The sequence below is a fragment of the Leucoraja erinacea genome, chromosome 5, assembly GCF_028641065.1.
Source record: "Leucoraja erinacea ecotype New England chromosome 5, Leri_hhj_1, whole genome shotgun sequence".
Lineage (NCBI taxonomy): Eukaryota > Metazoa > Chordata > Chondrichthyes > Rajiformes > Rajidae > Leucoraja > Leucoraja erinaceus.
In genome coordinates this window covers 91,150,433-91,176,458 of record NC_073381.1, presented here as the reverse complement: position 1 = coordinate 91,176,458, position 26,026 = coordinate 91,150,433, and the positions used below count along the sequence as shown (strand labels likewise).

Below are 26,026 nucleotides of genomic sequence, written 5' to 3'. Positions count from 1 at the left end.
CGAAGGACATTCTTGCTATTGAGGGAGTGCAGCGTAGGTTCACGAGGTTAATTCCCAGGATGGCGGGACTGCCATATCATTAAAGAATGGAATGACTGGGCTTGTATTCACTGGAATTTAGAAGGATGAGGGGATCATATAGAAACATATAAAATTATTAATGGATTGGACAAGCTAGATACAGGAAACATGTTCCCGATATTGGCGGAGTCCAGAACCGGGGCCACAGTTTAACAATAAGGGGTAGACCATTTGGAACTGAAATGAGGAAAAACTTTTTCACCCAGAGAGTTGTGAATTTGTGGAATTCTCTGCCTCAGAAGGGAGTGGTGGCCGTTTCACTGGATGGATTCAATAGAGAGTTAGATAGAGCGCTTAGAGCTAGCAGAATCAAGGGAGAAGGCAGGAACGGGGTACTGATTGTGCATGATCAATCATGATCACATTGAATGGCGGTGCTGGCTCGAAATGCTAAATGGCCTATTTTCTCTGTTTCTATGCCCCAAGTTACTTCATCTTATTGCAATAGTCTTCATGCTGCCTTAAAAAAAGGGAACATTTCACATGTGCACAATGAATTATGAATATAAATGTAAAAAAAATGATTTATCCCCTTCTCTCTCCTTTCTTTTTTCTCCTCTCCCCGTGCCCCACCTGGGCTCGCACCCATGTCTCCTCTGCCCCAACATTCCTTCCTCTAGCTCATAATTCACAACTCTTCTATACTAGTCTCACACCTATCTTCTCATCTCTGGCCATCTACCTATCAACCTATCTATTATTGGGTCTGTCCTGGTGCACCATCATCCTATTATTGGCTTTGACCCCTCCCACCACAATCAGTCTGAAGAAGGGACGGAGCCCAAAATGTCACCGATCCATGTTCGCCAGAAATGTTGCCTGAATGCCTAAATGAGTTACTTCTGCAGTTTGTGTCATTTTTTGTAAATCAGTATTCCGCAGTTTTGTTTCCAAGTTATTTTTGATTGCCATTGATTTGGTAGGAAAGCCACCGAGATGACATTTAGGAATAGAATGACATGCAACTTATAATACAAAAATCAATTACTCTGTAATCAGATTTCCTGGAAAAAAATATACTACTATACTAAAACAAACGGCTGTCGAAAACAGCAGTCAGTCTATTTCATCAGAAAAGCACCAAGGAATTGATTAAGGAGGGGAAGACCCAAGGAGAATAAATGGAGAGAAATTAAAACTGAATCCAAAAGCTTCTATTTGTGTATTTAAAGGAAATGGCCAGCAAGGGCAAATGTGGGTCCCTTAAACAAATGGGATAATTTATAATGTGGAATTAAATAAAATGGCAGAGGAAATAAAAACTTGTGTAGGTTTTCACTGAAGGTAAAATATCTGCCAGAATGAAAACGAGCCGCGTGACATTGTGGAACTGAAGGAAATGGTGTTAGTACAAATACAGCACTTTGAAGTATTAAAGTTAGAGACAAAGCTAAAAGATCCAAGGATGCAATAATCAACATCCCAGTGTTTAAGATAGCAAGAGAAGTCTGATGTATTGGTCATCTTTCAACTTCAATAGATCCTGTAACAAAATCGCTCTTCACCAGCCTGATTATGGTCTGCTGTAATCACAATACTACCAAATGTTGTCCTCTAAAAATGTAGAAGTTGTAAGATGCACCCTCCCCATCCCCCGATCAAATCTAGATTAATTGCTTCAAAATATAATGACTACAATATCAACCCAATGAAAATGCCACTGTTCACCTTTTTTCCCCTATTCAAACAAATCTGAATAGTATGTGAATATTTATTTTTACATTTACAACGGGCAGACAGAGACCCAAAGTAATACCTTGTGCAAAAGACTTTAGATCTTGGATGACTACCCCTTAAAGTGAGGCAAGTTGCATCATCTTCACAGCTATCACAGCTGTGCTCTAACTTTGCACACACTGCATTTAGAACTTGGTCAGTCTAACTTGCATTCTTTAGAAAACTATTACTCATAAAATGGGTGTGCCGCTGAAAGCGTTGGTATTTATTCAGTGATGGCCTGCACTTACTGCAAATGGTACACATACCACAGGCGACCAAGTTGGCCCAGAACTTGTGATTGACAAGCTATCCTCATTTGTCATAGATCACCATACATTTGACCTACTCAACAGTCGTTCCAGTCAGAACACTGGGCTCTGAGTTTAAAAGGCTCTGCAATGTAAAATCATCACGCAAAGAGAGTACTCTGAATAAGCACAACAAAGATATCTGATAATAACAGCTGTAACAGCTGTCTGAAAACCAATTCCCAATCAATGAACCAGCTGTCAAAAATACAAGTATCACAACGAAATGTTTTTTGCGATTCAGATATTGCAAAGAAAAAAAATTCAGGTTACAGAATAAAAAATACAGAATGTATTGGGGACGGAGGGACCACTGTGTCGGGACTCCGAGTTCAGCCTGCCTTGTGTTAAAGCTTTTCCTCATCCTCAAGATTGTACCGCCCCCTGATGGGAGGAGGCAAACCCAAATGATCCCCAGCCCGTAACTCGTTTTCGGTGGAGGGCCCATGTAGGGAGCGGGGCACCGATGATTGCTGGCGAAGTGATATTGCAACAGAAAAGATTATTGACCTTTCTGGACCCATCCTGCCTTACTGATTCTGTTTCTGATCCCAGCCACAGTATTGAATTATTGCAGAGAACAGATTAGATTTTCGTTCGAGTTTACTGATTCTGTTCCAGCCACGAAATTTCGTTGGGCAGAATTCCGGATTCTCTCGATAACGTGAACTTGAGATTCTGAATTAGCGTGCTAGGATTTTGCAAAGAATCCCTCGTTGGAATGAAATCAGGCAAACCATCAAAAGGTCGCTGACCACAACTTTGGGGTTCATTCTTTGTTTGGGGATGGGGGAGGGGTGGGGTAGGGTAGGGAGAAGCGAGGAGTTGTCTTGAAATTGCTGACAATCATTTAGTAGGGGTAGACATTCACCCACAAATTCAGGTCTTGAACCTCGGAGAAATACGGCCACGTTGTCGATTTGGAACTGGTGAGCTGATCAGCACCACATTTTTGGACACAGTGTTCATTATTTCACTTGTTTAACTTGTACTAATCCACCCAGTTGTATATTACCCCACATGGGCCAAAATCTGTTCCAAATGAAAACTTGTAACAATGCACTTGAGAATTGAAGGCGTGTCAGCAGCTGCTGAAAGGAGAGTCAGTAAAGACCCAGTTTCCAAGTCATGGTGCTGCCCTGAATTTTATTGAAAACATTTCAATAAAGCCAACTCCTATCCGTTAAACGAGAATCATTGTCAAAGTGTTGGAGAAACTCAAGGGGTGAGACAGCATCTCTGGAAGACATGTATAGCTGGCCTTGTCTATACATGTCATCCAGAGATGCTGCCTGCCCCCCGCTGAGTTACTCCACCACTAATCTACCCAAGATTCCAGCAATCGTAACATTTTGCGTGGGCATCACAAATTGGGATTGTGTTGCTTTCTTTTGTAATCTCAAAAACTCCTGAGATAAACAGAATAATTCCATTTCAGACTCTTAAAGCAAACTTCAAACAACCCATTGGTTCCCACCCAAAAGGGCAGCATCTCAGCGCTTCACAGGAGTGGATGTTTGCAAAGGAGGTTACTTAGCTTCAGTTCAGTTTATTGTCACGTGTACCGAGGTACAGATAAAAAGCTTTTTGTTGCCCGCTAACCAGTCAGCAGAAAGACAATACATGATTACAATCGATGCATTTACAGTTTATAGATACATGATAAGGGAATAACATTTAGTGCAAGATAAAGCCAGCAAAGTCAGAGTTACACCAATGAGGTAGATAGTACTTCAGCTCTGCTCTCTGGTTGTGGTAGGATGATTCAGTTGCCTGATAACAGCTGGGAAGAAACTGAGATGGGCAACACCACCCCAGGTCTGCCGACTATTGACTATACCGCCAACGGGCTGGCTAACGAAGCTGAAGGGAGGAATGTGCACACATTCTCGCTGTCAGAGCACGATGTGAGGAGGGCTCTTATACGGGTGAACACGAGGAAAGCTGCAGGCCCCGATGGCATCTCGGGGCGAGTACTCAAGTCCTGTGCTACGCAGCTAGCTCCGGTGCTCACTACAATATTCAACCTCTCCCTGGTCAAGTCCGTGGTCACTACCTGCTTCAAAAAATCCATCATTGTGCCGGTACCAAAAAATGCCTCCCCAGCCTGTCTGAATGACTACCGTCCGGTGGCCCTCACCTCGGTAGTCATGAAATGCTTTGAGAGGCTGGTGAAGAAACACATCTGCGCCTTCCTCCCTCGCAACATGGACCTGTTACAATTCGCATATCGTCCGAACTAAGTAATCATGGGTGATGGGGCTATTATTTCTATGCGCGCGAGCAGAGCGGACTCGGGGATATGGGGAGAAGGCAGGAACGAGGTACTGATTGTGCATGATCACATTGAATGACGGTGCTGGCTCAAAGGGCCGAATGGCCAACTCCTGCACCTATTGTCTAATGTCATGGAGCTAGGAAGTAAGAGATTAATTGAAGGGGTGGGGGTGTTCGGGCAGGAAACACATTAAAGTGAATAAGGTTTTAAAAAATCACCACAAAACCACACTGGTTAACAAGAACAAAGAGACCTTTGAGATGGGGTGCAGCGAGTCAAGAGTGTTTTAATGTCATGTCCCGAAACAGAACAACACATTTCTTACTTGCAGCAGCATACATGCTATGCAAGTATAGTATGCTGTAAACTCCATGACAGGATGATTCTTTAGTAAGTGTCTACTTTTAAGTTTCCGGAAACCCCAAAATAAAACCTATATGTTTGCAACTTTGAATGTTGTTTCACATAGATGAACATCTCTACTATGGGCAAAAAATGTTTTCCGCAATCTTTTAGAGAATAATTTATCTTTTCCTCTTCTTTTTCCAGATTGCCCATTGCATTCAGTCATATACGTCTTTTTTTATTTAATGATGAACACTGCAAAATAGTTATATTTAAGAATATAAAATCAATTTCTTGTCACAATCTTTCAAATTATAGAGTATCTTCCTCAAATAAACCACATCTAACACTGATTTTAAACCTTTGTAACAGTTTACTGCCGATAAAAATGGTGATTTTCAGCAAGAATGGTAACCATCACAACTTTTCACCAGCTTCCTACAAACAATGTTTCCCCGGTGGGCAGGGGAGACAAAGGTTGAAGAGAGCCAGGCGTGGAGAGGGACATCGGGTCATGGGGAGTGGAGACAGCTGTGATGGCTTTGCATCCGGCTGGAGCTGGAGCTGGAAATAGATGGAGATTTGATGGGGCCGTGAGGGGAATGGTGCGGATGTGGCCGTAACGGGAATGGTGGCCCAAGTCTTTAGAAACATAGAAAATAGGTGCAGGAGGCCATTCGGCCCTTCAAGCCAGCACCGCTATTCATTGTGATCATGGCTGATCGTCCCCAATCAATAACCAGTGCCTGCCTTCTCCCCATATCCCATGATTCCACTTTGCCCAGGATGGCCTCGCCGGAAGGCCATGCATGGCCATATCATTTGGACGAATGGCATATCTCCAGAACAAATCGAAAAATAATTATTTTTTTTATTTTCTAAGTGTTCAGCTCCGTTCGGGAATGGCGCTGAATAAAGTACCCGCTATGCAGCAAGAAACTGAGTTTTCACATGCTTCTCGTCCCGCGAATCAGGAGAAATTCACAAGGTAGGGGACTTTTGAATTCCGCGGTCTTTTGAGGTCGGAAGTTCGCGTTTAGCCACGTGGGACGGCTCAACAAAGCTGCGCGATGGTAAATGACTCCAATCTTCTCGTCCTCTCGCCTGTCAATCACCACGATGAAGATAATACTCCTTCCGGGGGTGGGGGCAGGACTATAAAACCCCAGACGCCTGGACGCGAGTCAGTCACTCTGGAAGATCGCGAGGGAGAGGCCACAACTGTGATTTTAAGCTGTGAATCAACTGAACTGCGAGTCAGCAAAGTACTTGCAATAAATGATGTGTTAGCCCTTAATGAAAATGCAATGAGCTGTTTGGCCTAGACTGTGCTTGAAACTGCAATGGAAATAGAAATGAAACTGCAATTAGCTATTTGGCCTGCCCTGTGCTTGAAACCGCAATGGAAATGGAAATGAAATAAAAATGCAATGAGCTGTTTGGCCTGCCCTGTGTTTGAAATTGAAATGGAAATGAAATGAGTTGTTTGGCCTGCCTGAAACCACTTATCAGCCCACAAGGCCCCTATTTTCCAAGAATCCAGTCCCTTTTGCCCAAAATGCCCGTATGTGCCCAGGAGGAATATTTTGGCCCAAAAGGCCCGTGCCACGCCAGGAAAAGTCCTGAAAAAGTGCCTTTCACTGAGATTTCACTCAGATTTTAAAATTGTAAAAAGCCCATTCGGCCCACCAGGTCTGTACTAGCCTAGGAGTCCCTTCAGCCCATCAGTAAGTATTCCCCCTGCAAGTATTAAACCTCACCCCAGTATTTTTCTCCCTCCCTTAATTGGCTTCCTGTTTTTCCTCCTTCATTGCTGTGATCTGCAGAAAACGATGAAAAATGTTTTAAATTGATTCTCCACCCTCTCCCCCTGCTCTCTCTCTGAGTCTCTCACCTGTTTTGGGCAGAATTTCTGGCAGTTTCTGAGCTGCCAGCCCACCAGGCCTGAGTGACTGTGCTGCCAGCCCACCAGGCCTGACAGAGCTGCTAGCCCAAGAATCCATTCGGCCCACAATGTTCATACTAGTCCTCTGGAAACCAGTCCCTTTGGCTCACAATACCCATACTAGCACTTCAGAAAGCCAGCCCCCCCCCCCCCCCCCCCACTGGCCACCAATATTGGATTTGGTGCAGAGGTGGAATATTGCGTTGGGGGACCAACCCTCCCGTGTGAACATGGGACCCAACAGGTCCAATTAGTCTAGTTTTAATTATTAATATCTACCGTTTAAAAGTATTTTAATTTCAGATAGATCCCCCATTAAATAAATATGCCGACTTGAAATTTCCATCGGAACATGCAGCTTGGGGTGGTGGGGGGGGGGGGGGGGGGGCATCAAACATTGGTAAAGAAAATAAATAAATAACACTTTATTCATTTAAGGTTTAATCTTTATTTATGAGGATTATTTTATTAACAATATAGAAAAAGAAGAAGTGGGATAGAATCACGGAAATTCCTTAAAAAAGCATCAAAGTAGCGGGACACCAAAGTAGACACTTACCGAAGAGTCACCCGACAACAAAAAGTTCAGGATATTAAAAAAAACACAATAATAGTGCAGAGGTTGGTTGAAGAATTCTAGGAGATTGAATGAAAATGGCTCATGTTAAATGGAATATAAAAGGCAAAAGCGAGAAAAGGTTGGGAAAATTAATGTGCCTGCTCCCTCTCCCCCCAGCTGAATTATTGTAATTTAGAATAATAAAATCCTCTCCAAATGAATACATCTGCTATGAGAGACCTTTTCAAAGAACAACATTTGTCACAATAACTAACATTTAAATTACCGGTCAAGGGCTTCTCAATAAGATCTGTTTCCTTTGAGATCCCAGAGATCCTCCTGGTGAACATCAACTTTTTTTTGGTACATTTTCCAAAAACTATGTAATTACAGACTTAAGAACAAATCTCTCCAATCGTACCATAGTTGCAACCAAAAGGTGAGCATTGGAATGTATTAGAAAAGGATGAAATACAAAGACACAAACGCACAGCTACCTTCGATATCACATGCTCGATGCAGATGAGATTTTGGTAATCTGAATGTCCGTTTAGAAACGGAAGCCAACATGAAGCAGGCAATTTTAAAAGCAGAGCAATTGTAGATTTACCGTAAAAGTATTGAATTAAGAAGAAAATCTGGCTGAAAGAGTGGTATGTTAGCAATGCCTTTATGTCAAAACATCAAGATGACCACTAATCCCATATCATGGACAATTTGAACTATTTCTTGCTCACACAAATAACATCTTAATTTTGGTTGACATTATATTAGGTATGTTCCACAACACTGCCATTCACTGTATTTAAGTTTTAGTTTTTTTTTGTTTTAGAGATAGTGTGGAAACAAGCCCTTTGGCCCATTGAGTCCACCCGACCAGCGATCCCCACCCATTTACACTATCCTACACACACACTAGGGATAATTTACAAATTTACCAAGCCAATCAGCCAACAAACCTGTACATCTTTGGAGTGTGCGAGGAAACCGGAGCACCCGGTGAAAACCCACGCAGGTCACGAGGAGAACGTACATACTCTGTACAGATAGCACCCATAGACAGGATTGAACCAGTCTCCGGCGCTGTAAGGCAGCAATTCTACTGCTGTGCCACCGTGCCACCCCATGTATGCACTGGTCAAGATTAACTTCTTAAAATGCATTATTTTGCACAAACTAATATTTTATAAAGTTGTTCCAGGACCTCCAAGATCTTGTATTTTGTGCCCCAGTTAATGAAGGCCAGCATCCCATCTGCTGCCTTCACCAAACTATCTTCCTGTGCTACCATTTAGAGCAGGGGTCGGCAACCGTTTCTGCCAAAGGGCCAGGACATATGTCTGAGCGGATGGCGGGCCACATCTATCACGTGTAAACATGGACCCAGCCCCCGATGGAAGGCATCAAATCACGTGTTCACATAGATCCCGCCCCATCGAGGACTGAGCATAAATATCATACTCACTCATCCCCGCCCTACTGACAACCCCGATCCCGACAGTGAAGCCCAGACACAGAAGGTGTGCGGCTGTGCCGGCGGCTTTGCACAGGAAGCGGTACAACCAAATCACCTTCTAGTTGTTTCCAGAAGAAACTCACTCCAGCATTTTTTTCTACCTTCGATTTTTCCAGCATCTGCAGTTCTTCCTTAAACATTCCAGGTACTGGAGATGATGCAAGTCTGCGGGCCGGAAGATTGAGGAAAGAAAAAAAAATACACCTGCCGTCCAGATGATTTCGAGTTACGGGCCGGATTCGGCCCGGGAGCCGTAGGTTGCCGACCCCCTGATTTATAGTGATCTGTGGACTTACTCAAGGTCCTTCTGTTCCTCATTCCACTCTAAGGCTTACCACTAAACCTGTAAAAAAAAAATACGCTTCACCTATCAGTACTGCAAATAATTACTTCAGGAAATAATAGATGCTGATTTTCAAGGTAATTCTACATCGAGTACGTAAAAGGAATCAAGTAATTTGGTTCAGCATTATAGTATCCAGGGTAAAATCAATAATCTAGAAAATTCCGTCCCACATCCTTCACTGTACAAATTCAATGCACCTTCTATGAACTATTGGAAATGTAGCCAGTGTGCTGACAGTGAGCAAACAACACCCAGTGTCTCTTAAAACTAAAGTTTTGAGGACAATTATTTCTAGTTTTCGTGATGAGAGCTCACATTTCTGACTGAATATCAATCATGGGTATATTTTGCTTGGCACAGAGAGAGAGAAAGAGAGACTGCACTAAACAAGCATCCAGTGCCGCCGTCTCATCACGTAATAAAACATAAGCAATTGTAATATTTTATTTAATAGGAACCATGCATCACGTTTAAGACCTTACCTCTGCTGATGCGCTGCTTTTCTCCTGAAAGGATACCAGGCGTGTCAATTATGCTAATGCTTTCAAGCACAGGATTCGGTAACTGGGCGCACATAAATCTAGAAAACAAGTATTTCATTATTGAGTATTCATTAATAATGAATTTCAAAGGCAAACAATTTAAATATTAATGCACGCAAATAAAGTTACACTATTGGAATGCAGCAGCTGAAGACCGGGATGGGGTAACTCAGCACCATTTCTTGACCAGGCATTAATCTACAACTTCCAAATACTTCGTAGTCATTTGAACTTGGGTTCCTGCAAAACTTTTAATATTATCACTTTTTAAATTATCAACAGTGATATACACAAAATGCTTTAGTAACTTAGCGGGTCAGGCAACATCTCTGGAGAAGGGTCTCGATCCGAAACATCACTTATTCCTTTTCTCCAAAGATGCTGCCTGTCCCGCTGAGTTACTCCAGCGTTTTGTGTGTATCCCCGTTGATGACTGGTCCTCGGCTTTCGCCTGCACTGAGGGGGTTAAACGACAGCCACTGGATAAGGCAAGAGGTGCAACTGACGGTGCCTGGCCCGTCGGGGAACAGGTTTCTTGGGAGCTGGAGCAGAGTTGAGCTGGAGTTCGCGCTTCTTCTTCATGCTGGCTGTAAGCCTGGGGCCGCCACTGCTCCGATGTCCCATCAGTCCAGGGTCACCCAGACATCTCCAGCCACCCCCAGACAAGGATGGGACACTCGGGAGAGGACAGGGATAGTCCAGTAGCAATTCAACAGCTGGAAATCCTGACTATGGATGAAACGCAGGTCTGTACACATGCAACAGCTCAGCTGTCGAGAATGTCTCTCTGCCGGTCCAGTCTCTCCCCCCGATACCCACTCACATCTGCCCCCTCTCTCTTGCTGTTACACTCCGCTCTCCCGCTACCTGGCACCCCTGTTCCTCAGATTAAATAAATATTTACACAGAAATTACAAATAAAGATAAGAAAATGTTTCAAACAAGTAATATTTTCTTATTCCAGTAGCAAACACATTAAGGATTAAATGAAAATTAATAATTTCTTTAATTTTTTGAAATCTCTTAATCTTAGATTAATTAACTGAATTAGAACTGGGATTGTAAATAGTGGCTGAACAGCAAAACAATAAAGGAAGCTATTGAGTTGACAGAATTCTAGATAATTCATTGCTAGAATAGTTGACAATTTATACACAGTTTATACAGCCAGCGCTTTATTTGCTTTTTCTTTATCACAAACGACCTTTGACAAATCCCATGATTCCTTGCACTTTTCGGAATACCGAACTCGCTTATTGCATCCGTGCCTTCAACCAAGTCAATGTTTTCAGGTTTTCTCTTGGTACAAAAGGTGAAGTGGGAAACAAAGAGAAATATTCTGCAAACACGTTAGGTGAATAAGTGAGTAAAGAGTTGGAAAGTAAAATTAAGGAAAATGAAAATAGAAAAGGAGCAAAAACATCTATTGTTTTTTGCACAGAGAGCTCAATGCGCAATAGGGGCTTGGTTGTGCTGGTTCAAAAATGCAGCGTTAACACATGAAGAGAGCAAGCAATTAGGCAGACAAATTGCATTGGGTGTGTAGGAAGGAAATTAAAAAAGGAAATTGGCTGGTTCAGTGGTCAAGGAAGAAACAGATGGCTTTAAGACCTTCCTGGTGGGTGATGGAGGTGTAGAGTGATGGACATCCATCATGAGGGAGTGGGGGCTCGGAAAGCAGAAGCCATTAAAGAGACAAAGGACGTGTGAGGTGTCTTGGACATAGGTCGGGAAGGATTGGACCAGGGGGGAGAGGATGGAATAGAGTTATGTGTGACAGGAGCAGGCAGAAACAATGGGTCTGCCAGGGTAATTGTGTTTATGGATTATAAGAATGTTAAACCGAGAACGATAAGGTTGAAGGCTGTGGAGGGCTAACAGCCAGAAGTGATAAAATCAGAAATGGTCTACGAGATTATGGCCTGGTGCTCATCGGTGGGGTCATGGCCCAAGGATAAGTAGAAGGTGTCCGAGAACCGGCGCCTGGCCTCAGTGCGGTAGAGGTCAACTCGCCAGACTATCACAGCACCTCCCTTGTCGACGGTTTGATGATAATGTCAGGGCTGCTGTAGAGTGAGTAGAGGTCTGGATGTTCAGAAGGGGTGAGGTTAGAGTAGGTAATTAAGCAAGAATTAGATTCAGTTCTTTATGGCTAACGGAATCAAGGGATATGCGGAAAAAGCAGGAACAGGGTACTGAATCTGGATGACCAGCTAAGATCATATTGAATGGCGGTGCTAGCACGAAGGGCCAAATGGCCTACTCCCACACCTACTTCCTATGTTTCTATGCAAGGGGAGTGGAAAAGTTGGGACGATTGACATCATGCAGGCAGTTAGAAATGAAGAGGTTTAAAATGGGTTTATTTTCCTTTTCTCCAGAGATGTTGTCTGACCCACTGGGTTACTCCAGCTTTTTGCATCAAACTGCATTGGATTTTGTACTCCACTCCACATAATGAAAGTAGTTTACTGGACATCAAATGGAATATTGTTAACATGTCATTTACAGCAATGTACTTAGAAGGTCACTAGAACCTTAGGGGCACTGATATAGCAATGTTGGTTAGCTACAGTTCACTAACCACCTCATAAGAACGTATCTGTACAGACCATCTCCAGGAGGTTAAACGAGTTCTGGCTTGTGCAGGAGTGAACACTAACTTTTTTTTTAATCTCACTCCACCAGGGCTGCAACAGTTCCAGCAGCAGGGTTATGGACGTCCACTGTACCACATCCTAGCGACTGCAGGATGGTCAAACAAACGTTTTTTCAAACATTTTATAACAAACCCATTGCCAGAACAAAGGTATTGCCCACTATTTTATTAGTTCTGTTTATAGTTCCCTCCCGGATGAGAGGGGTTACTATTGTCATTTTGTTCATTAAAAAGCATCAGCATGTCTAAATCTATGTTATGTCTGATAGCATTATTAATGTCCACTCACCCTTGGTCAATCGATGCAGTGAGTGATGTATGGACTCGTTCCACGGCATGAAATCACAGAGCTTCAAAATCGTCATGTAGTCACTCACGTGATTACGAAGTAAATAGTAAGATTAAACGAGAACTTACCAGTTTGAAGTTTGATCTCTATTTTATGAGGAGTAACGTTGAGGGATTACGTGCCCTCCGCTTCCAACCCTCTCTCATAAAGATCAGCTGGTAGTTCTAAGTTCCCGAAATCTTACTATATTCAGTTCATCATCTGTTATCTGTGATTTCACACCACTGCTTTGAAGATTGACGCGCATGCGGGCTGGCAGGTTCTTCACGTAATCCCTCAACGTTACTCCTCATAAAATAAAAATCAAACTTCAAACTGGTAAGTTCTCATTTTATCTTACTATTAATATGTGGTTTCCTCAATTTAAATTTTTGCTTCAGATAAACTGGTGTCATCAGTCACGGAGACCGTCAAGAGGGTCAGTGATGAGTGACCCCTGCAGGTGTATCAATGAGTCTACAAAAACTGACACATCTGCCAGAAGCATCTCCAAATCAGACCTTGAACTAGAGGTCGAATTGAAAACCGTCCAACAACTTGCAACTCTGCTGTGACAACGTAGAGGCCGAGTAATACAGATCAGTGAAAACAAAGTGAAGACAGGCTAGAATTAGATATTCTACAGGAAATCATCCATGCCAACATGCTCAACACAATGACTTCCTGCAGGGCAAAGAACAACTAGAGGCTGGACCATCCATTATATCCTGTCAGTTAAAACAGAGGAAATCGTTGGAAGAAATAAAAATAGGGGTGGTGGAGGAATAATGTTGAAACAATGGGGGGGGGGGGGGGGGGGGGGGGGGGGGGGGGGGGGGGGGGGGGGGGGGGACTAAAAGACGGGTAGACAACCAAAACATTTGAACAACAGCTCAATTGGGAGGCAAGATGTTTTGAAAAAACATTACAAGGCAGCAGTTCATGGATATAGTGCCCTCCATAATGTTTGGGACAAAGACCTGTCATTTATTTATTTGCCTCTGTAATCCACAATTTGAGATGCGTAATAGAAAAAGCCATCACACGTGGTTAAAGCACACATTGTCAGATTTTAATAAATGTCAATTTTATACTTCTTGGTTGATTGACTTGGCCACTCATGAATTTACAATTTTTTAGCTTTGAAAAACTCCTTTGTTGCTTTAGCAGTATGTTTGGGATCATTGTCTTGCTGTAGAATGAACCACCGACCAATGAGTTTTGAGGCATTTGTTTGAACGTGAGCAGATAGGATGTGTCTATACACTTCAGAATTCATTATGCTACTACCATCAGCAGTTGTATCATCAATGAAGATACGTGAGCCAGTACCTTCAGCAACCATACATGCCCAGGCCACAACACCCCCACCACTGTGTTTCACAGATGAGGTGGTATCTTTGGATCTTGGGCAGTTCCTCCTCTCCTCAATACTTTGCTCTTGCCATCACTGATATAAATTAATCTTCATCTCATCTGTCCACAAGGCCTTTTTCTAGAACTAAGGTTGCTCTTTTAAGAACTTCTTGGCAAACCTGGCCATCCTATTTTTGCGGCTAACCAGCAGTTTGCATCTTGCAGTGTAGCCTCTGTATATCTGTTCATGAAGTCTTCTGCGGACAGTGGGCATTGTCAAATCTACACCCAACTCCTGAGGAGTGTTTCTGATCTGTTGGACAGGTGTTTGGGAGGTTTTCTTTATTATAGAAAGAATTCTTCTGTCATCAGCTGTGTTGGTCTTCCTTGGCTTGCCAGTCCCTTTGTGATTAACAAGCTCACCAGTGTTTTATTCTTGTTTCTCAGACATAATGGCTTCTTTAACTTTCATTGGCACATCTTTGGTCCTCATGTTGATAAACAGCAGTAAAAGTTTCCAAATGTGATGGAAAGTCTGGAGGAAAGACTAGGGTCCCGAGAGCTCTCTTATACCTGCATTAAGGAGGCAATTAAACACACCTGACCAATTATAAACACCCGTGAAGCCATGTGTCCCAAACATTATGGTGCCCTGAAATGGGGGGGACTATGTATAAACGCAGCTGTAATTTCTACATGGTGAAACCAAAACATATAAAAATGGCCTTTAATAAATTCTGACAATGTACACTTTAACCACATGTGACTTTTTCTATTACTTATCTCAAATTGTGGAGTACAGAGGCAAATAAATAAATGATGGTTCTTTGTCCCAAACATTATGGAGGGCACTCTAGTAATTAAGATAATAGAATACAGATTTCTAGCCCCCCTATTTGACATCCAAAAGCATCCCAAATCTAAAGCTGTCATAGTGTCTAAGCAAGAATACTGATGAATCTATTAAGTGCAATAAACAAAAGTGGGGTTTACACAGTTACGTACTGAGAAACCAGAGCCACGACAAATATCCAAGCATATTTGTATTCAAAATATTGCTCAATTACAAAGAAATTGGAATAAGCTTTAGAGCAACAAAAAAATACAAAGGGTAAAACAAAACAATGAAACAAAGTAGTTGATCAAGCTTTTATAATTATTGTAAGCATACAAAACATTTATTTTCTGCATTACCAGTGCACTGGTGCTAAAATACACCATCTATAAAATCCACTTAAGTAGCATCGTCCAAATCTATACCTGCTGCCAACAATAGCGGGCAATATGGTAACAATCACTACTACAGATAACCCTCTAAAATCACACTTGGCAGGAAATATTGTCACTGAATTGAAAGTAAGGGATTTTCCCCATCCCAAACAATAGCACACAGGAACACTTGCACCTGAAGGCTGTACATAGAACGATACAGCACAGGAGCAGGCCCTTTAGCACACAATGTTCATATCGAACACAATGCAAACATAAGTAGATTAGTGTTAATGTGTAGGGATCGCCAACTCAGTGAGCTGAAGGCCTGTTTCCACACTGTCCCTCTAAACTAATGTAAACTTATCTCCACTGCCTACAAATAATCTGGATGCCTCTAAAACATGGATAGTCATGTCGTTGGGTAGACTGAGACTGACACCCCAATCATTTGCACATCCCCAATCCTGTCCACTTGTCATTTTAATTTCTAGTTCCATGTATTTTGTGTTTTTATGCCTGTTGACAGATCAATTTCCCTCCTGGGATAAATAAAGTACTATTGCATCATAACCCTCTTAAATCCCACTATCGTATCTGTCTTCACCACCACTAGCCCAAGCGGTGCATTCCAGGGACCCAACACCCTCAAAAAATAACTTGCCCTGCAGATCTCCTTTAAGCTTTGCCCCTCCACCTTAAAGCTATGCTTTCCCATCTGAAATCTCCACCCAGATGATAAAAAAAACGGTTCTGACTGTTTAGTTATTCGAAGACAGTAATTCAAACACCTTTTCAAGGGCAATTAATACCAAATTTGCCGGCAATGATCAAATGTCGTAAAATAAAAGGGAGGCTGCAAATTGAAATACATTATTCAGTTTCATAATTTAGAAATTCATTCAAAGTAACAAGGCACAGAACAGAATCATAGCCTTGAATCTGGAGTTAATAAAATAATTCAGGTCAGAGCAGTGAGATTAAAATTTGGATTGCACCCAAATTACCACATTCAAATTACTTGCAGTACACACAGCTAACCACTGCCAAAATAAAATGTTATATGGATATGAAGGAAGACAAAATGCTGGAGTAACTCAGCAGGCCAGGCAGCATCTCTGGAGAGAAAGAATGGGTGACTTTTCGGGGTTGAGACCTTTCTTCAGACAGATTTGAGGCATACGATAGCGGGGTTTAATAGGGTTTTAAATCACACACAGATGGCCTAATCTATGGTAATTGGTTTACAACTTTGGATTTTCCCTTGCCTATGACTACAGTGGCAAGTTCAATTTGAACCCAACAAAGTTCTTCAAAGCATCAAATGTCTACATCCTACTACGTAGAATCCCTCCACCAATATACCCGAACTGCAGTGCAGATTTCTAATTTATCTTCCTTCAGCTGCTGCTTTCACGATTTAAACACAAGAATTAATATTACTTATCTAGCATTCAGTGATTTGCTCTATTTAAGCAGAGTTTAATTACATTGATTTGGGGACAACATGGGTCGCACCAACTTAAATTGTGAGCCAGTGAAGGCCAGGGGGTGGATGATGGGTCAAAAGGGCCTGGGTGCACGTGAAGACACAGAAAAATGGATGAGACCTTACATGGACAAATTGGGCAGAAGGGCCCGTTTCCGTACTGTATTACTAAGACAAATGGGGAAAAATAGAATACAAAAACATTTACTTCATTTGTATTAAGTAAAGAATTTCCTCAATGGCAATCTAAATGCCTGAGTGTCATGCCATTTCAGTAAACAGTACAATGCTTTGTTTCAAGTGAAAGAAAAGTCCCACGTTAAAATCTTGAATGCAGAGATTAGTTATCAAAGAATTAACATGATTTTAAAACCAGGATTGCAGTCGAGAATAAGTGCAGCAACAAGTTAAGATGGGAGGTTACACAGAAAAGCTGGAGAAACTCAGCGGGTGCAGCAGCATCTATGGAGCGAAGGAAATAGGCAACGTTTCGGGCCGAAACCCTTCTTCAGACTGATCAGGGGTGGGGGTGGGTGGGGACAAGAAAGGGAAAAGGAGGAGTAGCCGGAAGGCTGGAGGGTGGGAGGAGACAGCAGGGGAGCTGAGGAAGGGGAGGAGACAGCAAGGACTGAGATGGGAGGTTGCTGCAGATGGAGGCACGATTTAAGGGAATTGTTGAGAGACACAAAAGGCTGGAGTAACTCAGCAGATCAGACAGCATATTTCTGGAGAAAAGGATTATGTAATGTTTCGAGTCCAGACCCTTTTCAGAATCATTGCGGGATATTTGGATCCAAGCCTCAGAAGTGATCAGCAGCAGAGTAGGAGTGTTCTGGGATGGTGGCAGCAGGGGTGAAAGTCAAATCAGGACATATAGATATATAGATTTATACACGATTGATATATATATGCTGCTGAAGAAAAGGGGTCTGAAGGGTCTTGACCCGAAACGTCACTCATTCCTTCTCTCCAGAGATACTGCCTGTCCCGCTGAGTTAGTCCAGCATTTTGTGTCCTTCTTTGGATTAAACCAGCATCTGCAGTTCCTTCCTACACATTGTGCTGCTGAAATTCAGTTGAAAGAATGACATCATCCCACAGATCCTTGGTGTGAATCATTTTCAAACTGCCTAGCAGAATTTAGAAATGCAAAATGGCCTGCAAACGATTACCGTGTTTCATTTCAGAAAATTACAAATTGATTTGGAATTCTAGAAATACTGCAAATGCCAAACAAACTGGGAGTATTGCAATATTTTGTAACTATCTAAATTGACTATATAATTACATTTGTTCTGCATTGCCAGATGTTAGATATTATGGAGTGGCATAGTTGGGAGACTAAAAAAAAATATCTAATATCTGTGTTAGACAAATTGCAGGACATGAGTCTGAGGCCTAAGATGTATATCCATGCATTTGCAAAGACTGGAATTGATTAGACGTAGTGAGCATGGTTTTGTACATGGGAGATAATGTTTTATAGATTGGATTGAGTTTTATTGAAGAAGCAACCAAGAGGATTAACAAGGACAGGGCTATAAACATCACCTATAGCTTCAGCAAGGCCTTTGATGAGGTTCTGCGTGATAGGCTGCTCTGCAAATTTGGATTGCATGGGACCCATGGAGAACTAACCAACTAGATACAGAATTGGCTTCATGCTGAAAGCAGAGGGTGATGGATGAAAGATTATTTGCCAGACTGGAGGCCTGTGGCTAATGGTGTGCCTTAATGAGGAGTGCTGGGCCCAGTCCACAAGGCGCACCATTGCTGTTTGTCATCTGTATCAACAATTTAGATAAGAATATACAAGGCATGATTAATAAGTTTGCAAATTAAATTAAACTTGGTGGTATCATAGACAATGAAGTTGGTTATCAAGAATTCGAGGGATCTTAATCAACAGGGCGTGGGCCAAGGGCTGGCTGCGGCATTTGATTCAGGCAAGTGCATGGTGTTACATTTTGGGAAGTCAAACTAGAGCAGGGCCTTCACAGTGAATGGTAGGGGCCAAGGGAGTGTTGAAGAGCAGAGATCTGGGAGTATATTTACAAAGATCCCTGAAAGTTGTGTCACAGATTAATAGGATGGCAAAGTTGTCTTTTGGCATGCTGGCCTTTATCAGTAAAGAAATTGAGTACAAGTTAGGATGTTATGTTACAGTTGAACAAGATGTTGGTAGAAAGCATGTGGAGTACTGTGATAGTGTTGGTCACCCTGCTAGTGAAAATATCCATTATGCTGGAAGAGTGCAGAGAAGATTTATGAGGATGTTACCAGCATTTGAGGCTCTGAAGGAGAGGGGGGAGTGGTTAGGCAGGTTAGGACTTTGTTCCTTGGACTGCAGGTACTGAGGGATGATCTTATTGAAGTGTACAAATGCACAGGACAAATAGACAAGGTGAATGCACATAGCCTTTTTCCCAGGGTATGGAAATAAAGGGCATAGGTATAATACAAATTCTTGGGGCAACTATTTCCAAACAGAGGGTGTTGGATATATGGAATGAGTCAGCCATTAAAAGTAGTTGAGGGAGGTACAATACCATTTAAAAGACATTCAACAGGTACATGTATGGAAAGGGTTAGAGAGAAGGGACCAAACACGGATAAATGGAACAAGCTTAGTTGAGGCTTCTTAGCCAGCATGGATAAGTTAGGCAGAAGGGCATGTCAGCATGATATGTGACTGACTCTAAAACAGGGCAAAAAGAAAAGTCAGTTCAAGAAAAAATGCTGCTACATTGTTTTTACTGATCAAGCCACAGCCAACTAAAAAATATTTGATTGCCCAGCACAAAAATCAATATGCATCATATTATTTGAACCCATTCCAACAAATCACTCAATTACTGCTGCTCCTCTAATTTAATTCCTTTGCTCTTATTCAAACGCATTTAACAGCCCAACTAAATGTTTAATGGCCTTCGAACTACATCTATAATGCTTGGACATTTCTGTACATAAAGGTTATTAGCTGAATATGTTTGATCCCAAGGTCCCCTTATTTTCAGACTAGGCCATTTTAAAGCCAGTTGATAACATTTAAAAGCAATTATAAATGCACATTAAGGACAAACATTCGGGGAAAGTTCAATGAACAACCAGTTTCTAGAAACTGATTGGATTTAAAAGCAACCTTATCTACATGCAGATTAAAAATGCTTTGAAACCTACTCTACCATAATATCTTTTAAACAAGGTGCAAGTTTGCTCATAAATGGAGATAAAACTAATCCACGTCCTAAAGATTGGAAGTACAAACTGAAAAAAAAGTTTTAATGCAACAATATTAAGGAATTACAGTACTTAAGGAATATACGTTGTGTTCCTAAAATGAGAAGCAAAAGATCTATAAGAAAGAACTGCAGATCTGGTTTGAATCAAAGGTAGACACAAAATGCTGGAGTAACTCAGCGTGACAGGCAGCATCGCTGGAGAGAAGGAATGGGTGAAGTTTCAGGCAGGGACCCTGCTTCGACCCAAAACGTCACCCATTCCTTTGTTCCAGAGATGCTGCCTGTCCCGCTGAGTTACTCCAGCATTTTGTGTCTACCAGCAAAAGATGTATTGTTAATTGGAATACTCAGCCTACAAACACCAAGACCGGCTTCAATATCAATGCTGTAACCACTTTACTTAGTGTAATTTCTGAAGCCGGAATGTTAAACTTGATTTATTGATGTTTTTGTTGCAATGGATTGAAGTTAGAAAACTGTATTATCAAGTACTGGTTGAATGTTATTCATTCTTGTATTTACCATTGAACTTAACTACCAAAGATAGAAGTAGTCAGCTGTCAAAATTGTCTTTGTACTCATCCTCTCCTATTTACTTGCCAGCCACATTGTCTCCTATTGACTTGCCCTACACATTACATTCCCCCAATATTATAATTAACTCTTAACAGGATTGTGACAAACCTGTTCAAATAGGCATTGCCAAAGGCATTAAGCTTCCGGAATGGCTTTTTTGGATCCACCACCAGAGCATTTCCTGGAATGACACCTTCCACATCCCCATTCATTACCGCAATGAAGCAGTCAGTCGTGGGCTCAGGCCCGATTCGCATTCCTGGAAAATCTTGTTCAAGAAGATATCTGTGAAAGAATCAGCGAAAAGTAAGAATTTGCAGCAACCAAGCAGACATTTGATAGACATACAATTGTAGCAAAAGATAGGCGAAATGCTGGAGTAACTGAGCGGAACAAGCAGCATCTCTGGAAAGAAGAAATTGGATCATTCCTTTTCTCCAGGGATGCTGCCCGAGTTACTCCAGCAATTTGTGTCTACCTACAGTTCAAACCAGCAGCTGCTGTCCCTTCCTGCACAATGATAACCAAAGTCTGTTCACCATGATTCCTGAAGTTTACTGAAAGAACAATTCACTTTCTGACACAAAGTGTGAAAAGTCAGGAGCAGGGTATACAACTCCGAGAAGTGTTTGCCATTTAATTGGTGAATGGCCGATCGTAACTCAAATCAATTTACTCTGTTTTCAATACCTCCAGGAAAAACACCAGGGTGTTCTATTTTCAACATAGTGGCTTTTGAAGCAAGATAAGGTGCCCCCATTTTCCCTGTCCCAAAGTTAAAAGAAAGTGATGGCCAAATCCTTTTTCTAAATTGGTAACACTATCCCTGGATTCTTCCAAGAGGACATTTCCCCCCCCACAAATTTAAGAGGCATTTAAAATAAACGAATCCCAATAATTAAAGGAATAAAAGCCAACTTTAGCAGCTAGCCTTGTATGACATTGGTGAATCTGTTACTATCCATCCAAAAGGGAACATTTTAATTTTGGTGAACAGACGGACCCAAAAATCAGCACAAAGGATTACATGCGAGCAGCAAAATGTCACTCGCTTATATTTGTGTTCCAAATGATTATGTTAAATCATGGCTGCATTGCACTGTGAATACATTGCAAAGTTTTCTTCATCACAGAAATTATGCACTTATGAGCAAAAATATTGAGCGTGATACTGTAACCATCAAATAGTCACATGTGAGGAAACAGGCCAAAGTATTTTCTCCAATGAAAAAAGATAAGGCAGAGGTACCCCGAGTAGAGACTTGCAGTCATAAATATAAAAGTAGCTGCAAAGCAAAAATAATTTGGGAAAATGTATACACAGGGAGTGCTGCAAATGTGAAATTCTCCATCTGAGAGCAATCAAGGGACAGCAGAGATAAATTCAAGGGGAAAAACTTGAGAAAATACCAGGACGAAATGATCGAAAGTTCAAAGAAGCTGAAAGAGCCCACCTACCCCTCCCTCAAAGGACTAGTCAATAGGTCCATTTATCTGTGGTAAAATAAGTGCAGGTGAGGTTGAAAGCCTACTTATTTAGGCCAGGGGGCAGGACAAAAGCACCTAACCTGGGCAAAGTAATTCTAAAGAAGTCAATGAGGACAAGAGTATAGAGCACATAGGTCGTGATGAAACGATAAAATATTAAAAAGGCCACAACTGCACACAGATATAGTTACCAAATCACAAGGTGGATGCAATAGTGTGAGAGTTGGATGACATGGTAGACGAAATTTAATGCTGAGAAAAGCAAGGTGATACACGTTGTTTGAAAAGAGACAACCTGGACTAAACAAAACAATTCCACGGGGAGATTCAACAACACTGCTGGAAAAATAAATTGACCTTTGAAATGGCAAAATATGTTGAGAATACAGTTGCTCAAGGATCAACGTTTGTTTTAAAATCAAAGCACGAGGTGTAAAATCAAGATTATGTTGAATCTTTATAACATGTGTTTTATAAAACACTTTCCCCAATTAGAGTACATCACATTATCAAGTCCAGAACATCACATCGTGACTGCCCGTGATTTTCAGAATGATTCAAGGATAATGGTTTTTAGTTACATGGGCAGACTAGAGAAGGTAGAGACGGCATTCACCTTCATTCAAGTCAAGATGCCAATGGGATTTAAAAAAAATATATATATAAAAGAGTTCAACATCTGGATTTAAAAAAAAGGCAAATTGAAACCAATTAAAAATGGATCAAGGACACAGGACACATGTTTAAAGTGATCAGCAAAAGATCCTGTGATAACCATCTGGAAGTAAATAGTTTAGGAGGAATTTGGAAAGAGGTGCAGAGGAATGAAATCAGCTGTACTGCTCTGCAAAGAGCACCAGAGACTCCAGATTATCTTATATCGTCACCAACTACATTTCTACAATTCTTTTCCTGTGAGATTTACATGGATGTTGTACATGCTAAAGAATGTGTTATAAAGAAAGATTAGATAGGTTTCACCAAGTTCCTCTGGTACTGTATTTTTGGGGCAAGATTCCAGCATCTGTGGTTGTTTGTGACTCAATTAAACCCATGCTCTCCAGTTTAGACCTTGGGAAAAAAAGACCGCAGTCATTCACCTTATCCATGCCCCTCATGGTTTTATAAATCTCAGCTTCCTGCACTCCAGGGAAAAAAAGACTGAGCCTATCTAACCTCACCACAGAACCCAAGCCCTCCAGACCCACTAACATCTTGATAACTTTCAAGACATTGTCAAAAAGGCAGAAACTGAATCCTCACCACTTTATCCAAAGGAGCACTCAAGCTACTTGTCTGCATCACTAGCTTGGAAAAAGAATTGGTCTGGGGAAGTGGAGGCAGAGGGTTGGGGAATGGGGGAAGGAAAATCTTTCTTTTCCTGGAATCCTGTGCCACAAATTTCTATTATCATTGCAAGATGTTTAAGAGAGAGTTAGATAGAGCTCTAGGGGCTAGCAGAGTCAAGGGATATCGGGAGAAGGCAGACACAGGTTATTGATAGGGGACGATCAGCTATGATCACAATGAATGGCGCTGCTGGCTCAAAGGGCTGAATGGCCTGCACCTATTTTCTATGTTTCTTTGATGTTGCCAGGACTCGAGGGCCTGAGCTGTAGGGAACAGTTGGGCAGGCTAGGACTTTATTCCTTGGAGCACAGGAGGCAGAGGGGTGATCTTATAGAGGTGTATAGGAGGGGGATATATAGGGTGAATGCATACTTTTACCTTGGTTGGGGCATAAAGAACCAGAGGGCATGGGTTTAAGTCGAGTGGGGAAAGATTGAAAAAAGGGACCCGAGGTGCAACTTTGTGCCCTCACAGACGGTGGCGAGCTACCAGAGTTGGTAGTTGAGGCAAATACTACAGTAGCATTGAAAAGACACCTGGATAGGTAAGGTTTAGACAGATATGGGGCAAACACAGAAAAATGTGACATCTTGGTCAGCATTGACAAGTTGGAATGAAGGGCATGTTTGCACGTTGTATATCTCACTTCCAGGCAAATACAGTATGCCGTTTAAACACCATGCCATGCAAATGCCACAACTTTTCCCTCCAGCAGCTGAAGATGGGGTGGTCAGTCTGAATCTTCCTTCTCCTCCCCCCCCCCCCCCCCCCCCGCAGTAGAAATGTCAAATACTAGAGGGTGTATCATTAAGGTGAGAGGGTCCAGTTTAAAGATGTGCTGGACAAGTTTTTTTTACATAGAGTGGTGGGGGCCTGGAACACAAGGCCAGAAGTGGTGATGGAGGCAGATATGAAGGCAGTGTTTAGGAGGCTTTGAGGTAGGCTGTGGAGGCCAAATCAATGGATATTTTTACGGTAGAGATTGATAGATTCTTGATTAGTACGTATCAGGGTTTATAGGGTGAAGGCAGAAAAATGGGGTTATGAGGGAGAAATAGATTAGGCATGATTGAATGGCAGATTAGACTTGATGTGCCAAATGGCCCAATTCTGCTTCTAGAATTTATCATATGGATTATGTGCAGACACAAAATGCTGAAGAAACTCAGTGGGACACACAGCACAAGTTTGTAAGTGATTCGGCACATCAAGTTTACTCCACCATTCTATCATAGTTGATTTATCTTCCCCCTCTCAACCCAATTCCCCTGCCTTCTCCCCTTGGCACCCTTACTAATCAAGAATCTATCTTTCTCTGTCTTAATAATATCCTTTGACTTGGCCTCCACAGCCATCTGTGGCAATGAATTCCACAGATTCACCACCCTCTGACTAAAGAAAATTCTCATTGCCTTCCTAAAGATCCTTTAATTCTGGGGCTGTGACCTCTGGTCCTAGACTCTCCCACTAGTGGAAACATCCTCTTCACATCCACTGTATCCCTGCATCTGTAAAGAAAGAATGGGTGATATTTGGGGGGGTGTGGACCCTTCTTCAGACTGAGAGTGAGGAGGAGGAGGAAGTGGCTGAGCACGGACGTGATGGGACTGTTCCTCGCTTTAGGACCATTTAGGACTGGGATGAGGAGAAACTTTTTCATCCAGAGAGTTGTGAATCTGTGGAATTCTCTGCCACAGACAGAAGGCAGTGGAGGCCAATTCACTGGATTTAGCTCTTGGGACTAAAGGAATCAAGGGTTGTGAGGGATAAGCAGGAACAGGGTACAGATTGTGGATGATCAGCCGTGATCATATTGAATGGTGGTGCTGGCTGGAAGGGCCTAAAATGCCCTATGTTTCTATGTTACCTGATGAAGGTGGTCTTGCCGGTGGAGTACTGCCCCACCAGCAGCAGCATGGGCTTGTTGTCGAAGTCGGCATCCTCCAGCGAGGGCGAGTGAAACTCGTGGAAGCGGTAGTGCTCCTCCAAGGGCAGCAGCTTGGTCCTGTACAGCTTCTTCAGGCCGTCCGTCACCGTCTGGAACAGCTCGGGATCCTTCTTTCCCCGATCACTCCTCCCCAACCAGCTGAACATGGCGATTGATCCTCTCAGAGTGATGGACGATACAGCAAAATATTATATATATCTATCTCTTTCGCAATAGGCGTGACCCGATTGGAAAAGCTTTGATTGCAGCAATAGATGCAGAGCTGTGTAGTTGTTTTTGCAATATATATATATATATGCTCCTGGAGAGAAAGAATGGAATATATATATAATATATATGACAGCCGCTTTCCTCTTCTCTCTCTCTCTCCCCCTTCACAGCTGTGTAGTTGTTTTTGCAATATAACAGTCTCTTTTCTTCCTCTCTTCTCTATCTCTCTCTCTTCCCCTCGCCCTGGTTCACTATTTCACTTCAGCAGCAACCACGACCCTGCTGCGGCTGCTGTGGCGGCTCGTGCCGCTCCACCTCCTGTTAAAGAAGCCGGGACTCGGCCGCGCGTCCCCATTCCGCCCCGCCCCCGCCCCGCCCCGCGTGCGCGTCCCCGCCTCCGCCGCGCCGGCTGGCGCGCGATCTGGGCGGCGGTTGGTTTAGCGGGGGCGCGCAGAGCTTTGAAGTGGGCGGTTGTTTAGGGGGGGGGGTTGGGGCAGTTGTTTAGTGGGGGGGCTGTTTAATGGGGGGAGTT

General features: G+C 42.4%; 1 protein-coding gene across 1 annotated transcript in view; it reads right to left on the bottom strand.

Annotated features, from left to right (window-relative positions):
- LOC129697555 (EH domain-containing protein 3) overlaps nucleotides 1-25,819 on the bottom strand; it is a 63,685-nt gene extending 37,866 nt beyond the window's left edge. Inside the window, exons 1-3 of the mRNA XM_055636223.1 lie at nucleotides 25,204-25,819; nucleotides 20,607-20,783; nucleotides 9,580-9,677 (exon numbers count right to left, since the gene is read on the bottom strand). Of these exons, the coding sequence (XP_055492198.1) occupies nucleotides 9,580-9,677; nucleotides 20,607-20,783; nucleotides 25,204-25,430 (502 nt within the window). The 5' untranslated portion in view covers nucleotides 25,431-25,819. The remainder of the gene's footprint in view (nucleotides 1-9,579; nucleotides 9,678-20,606; nucleotides 20,784-25,203) is intronic.
- Nucleotides 25,820-26,026: the final 207 nt, after the last annotated feature.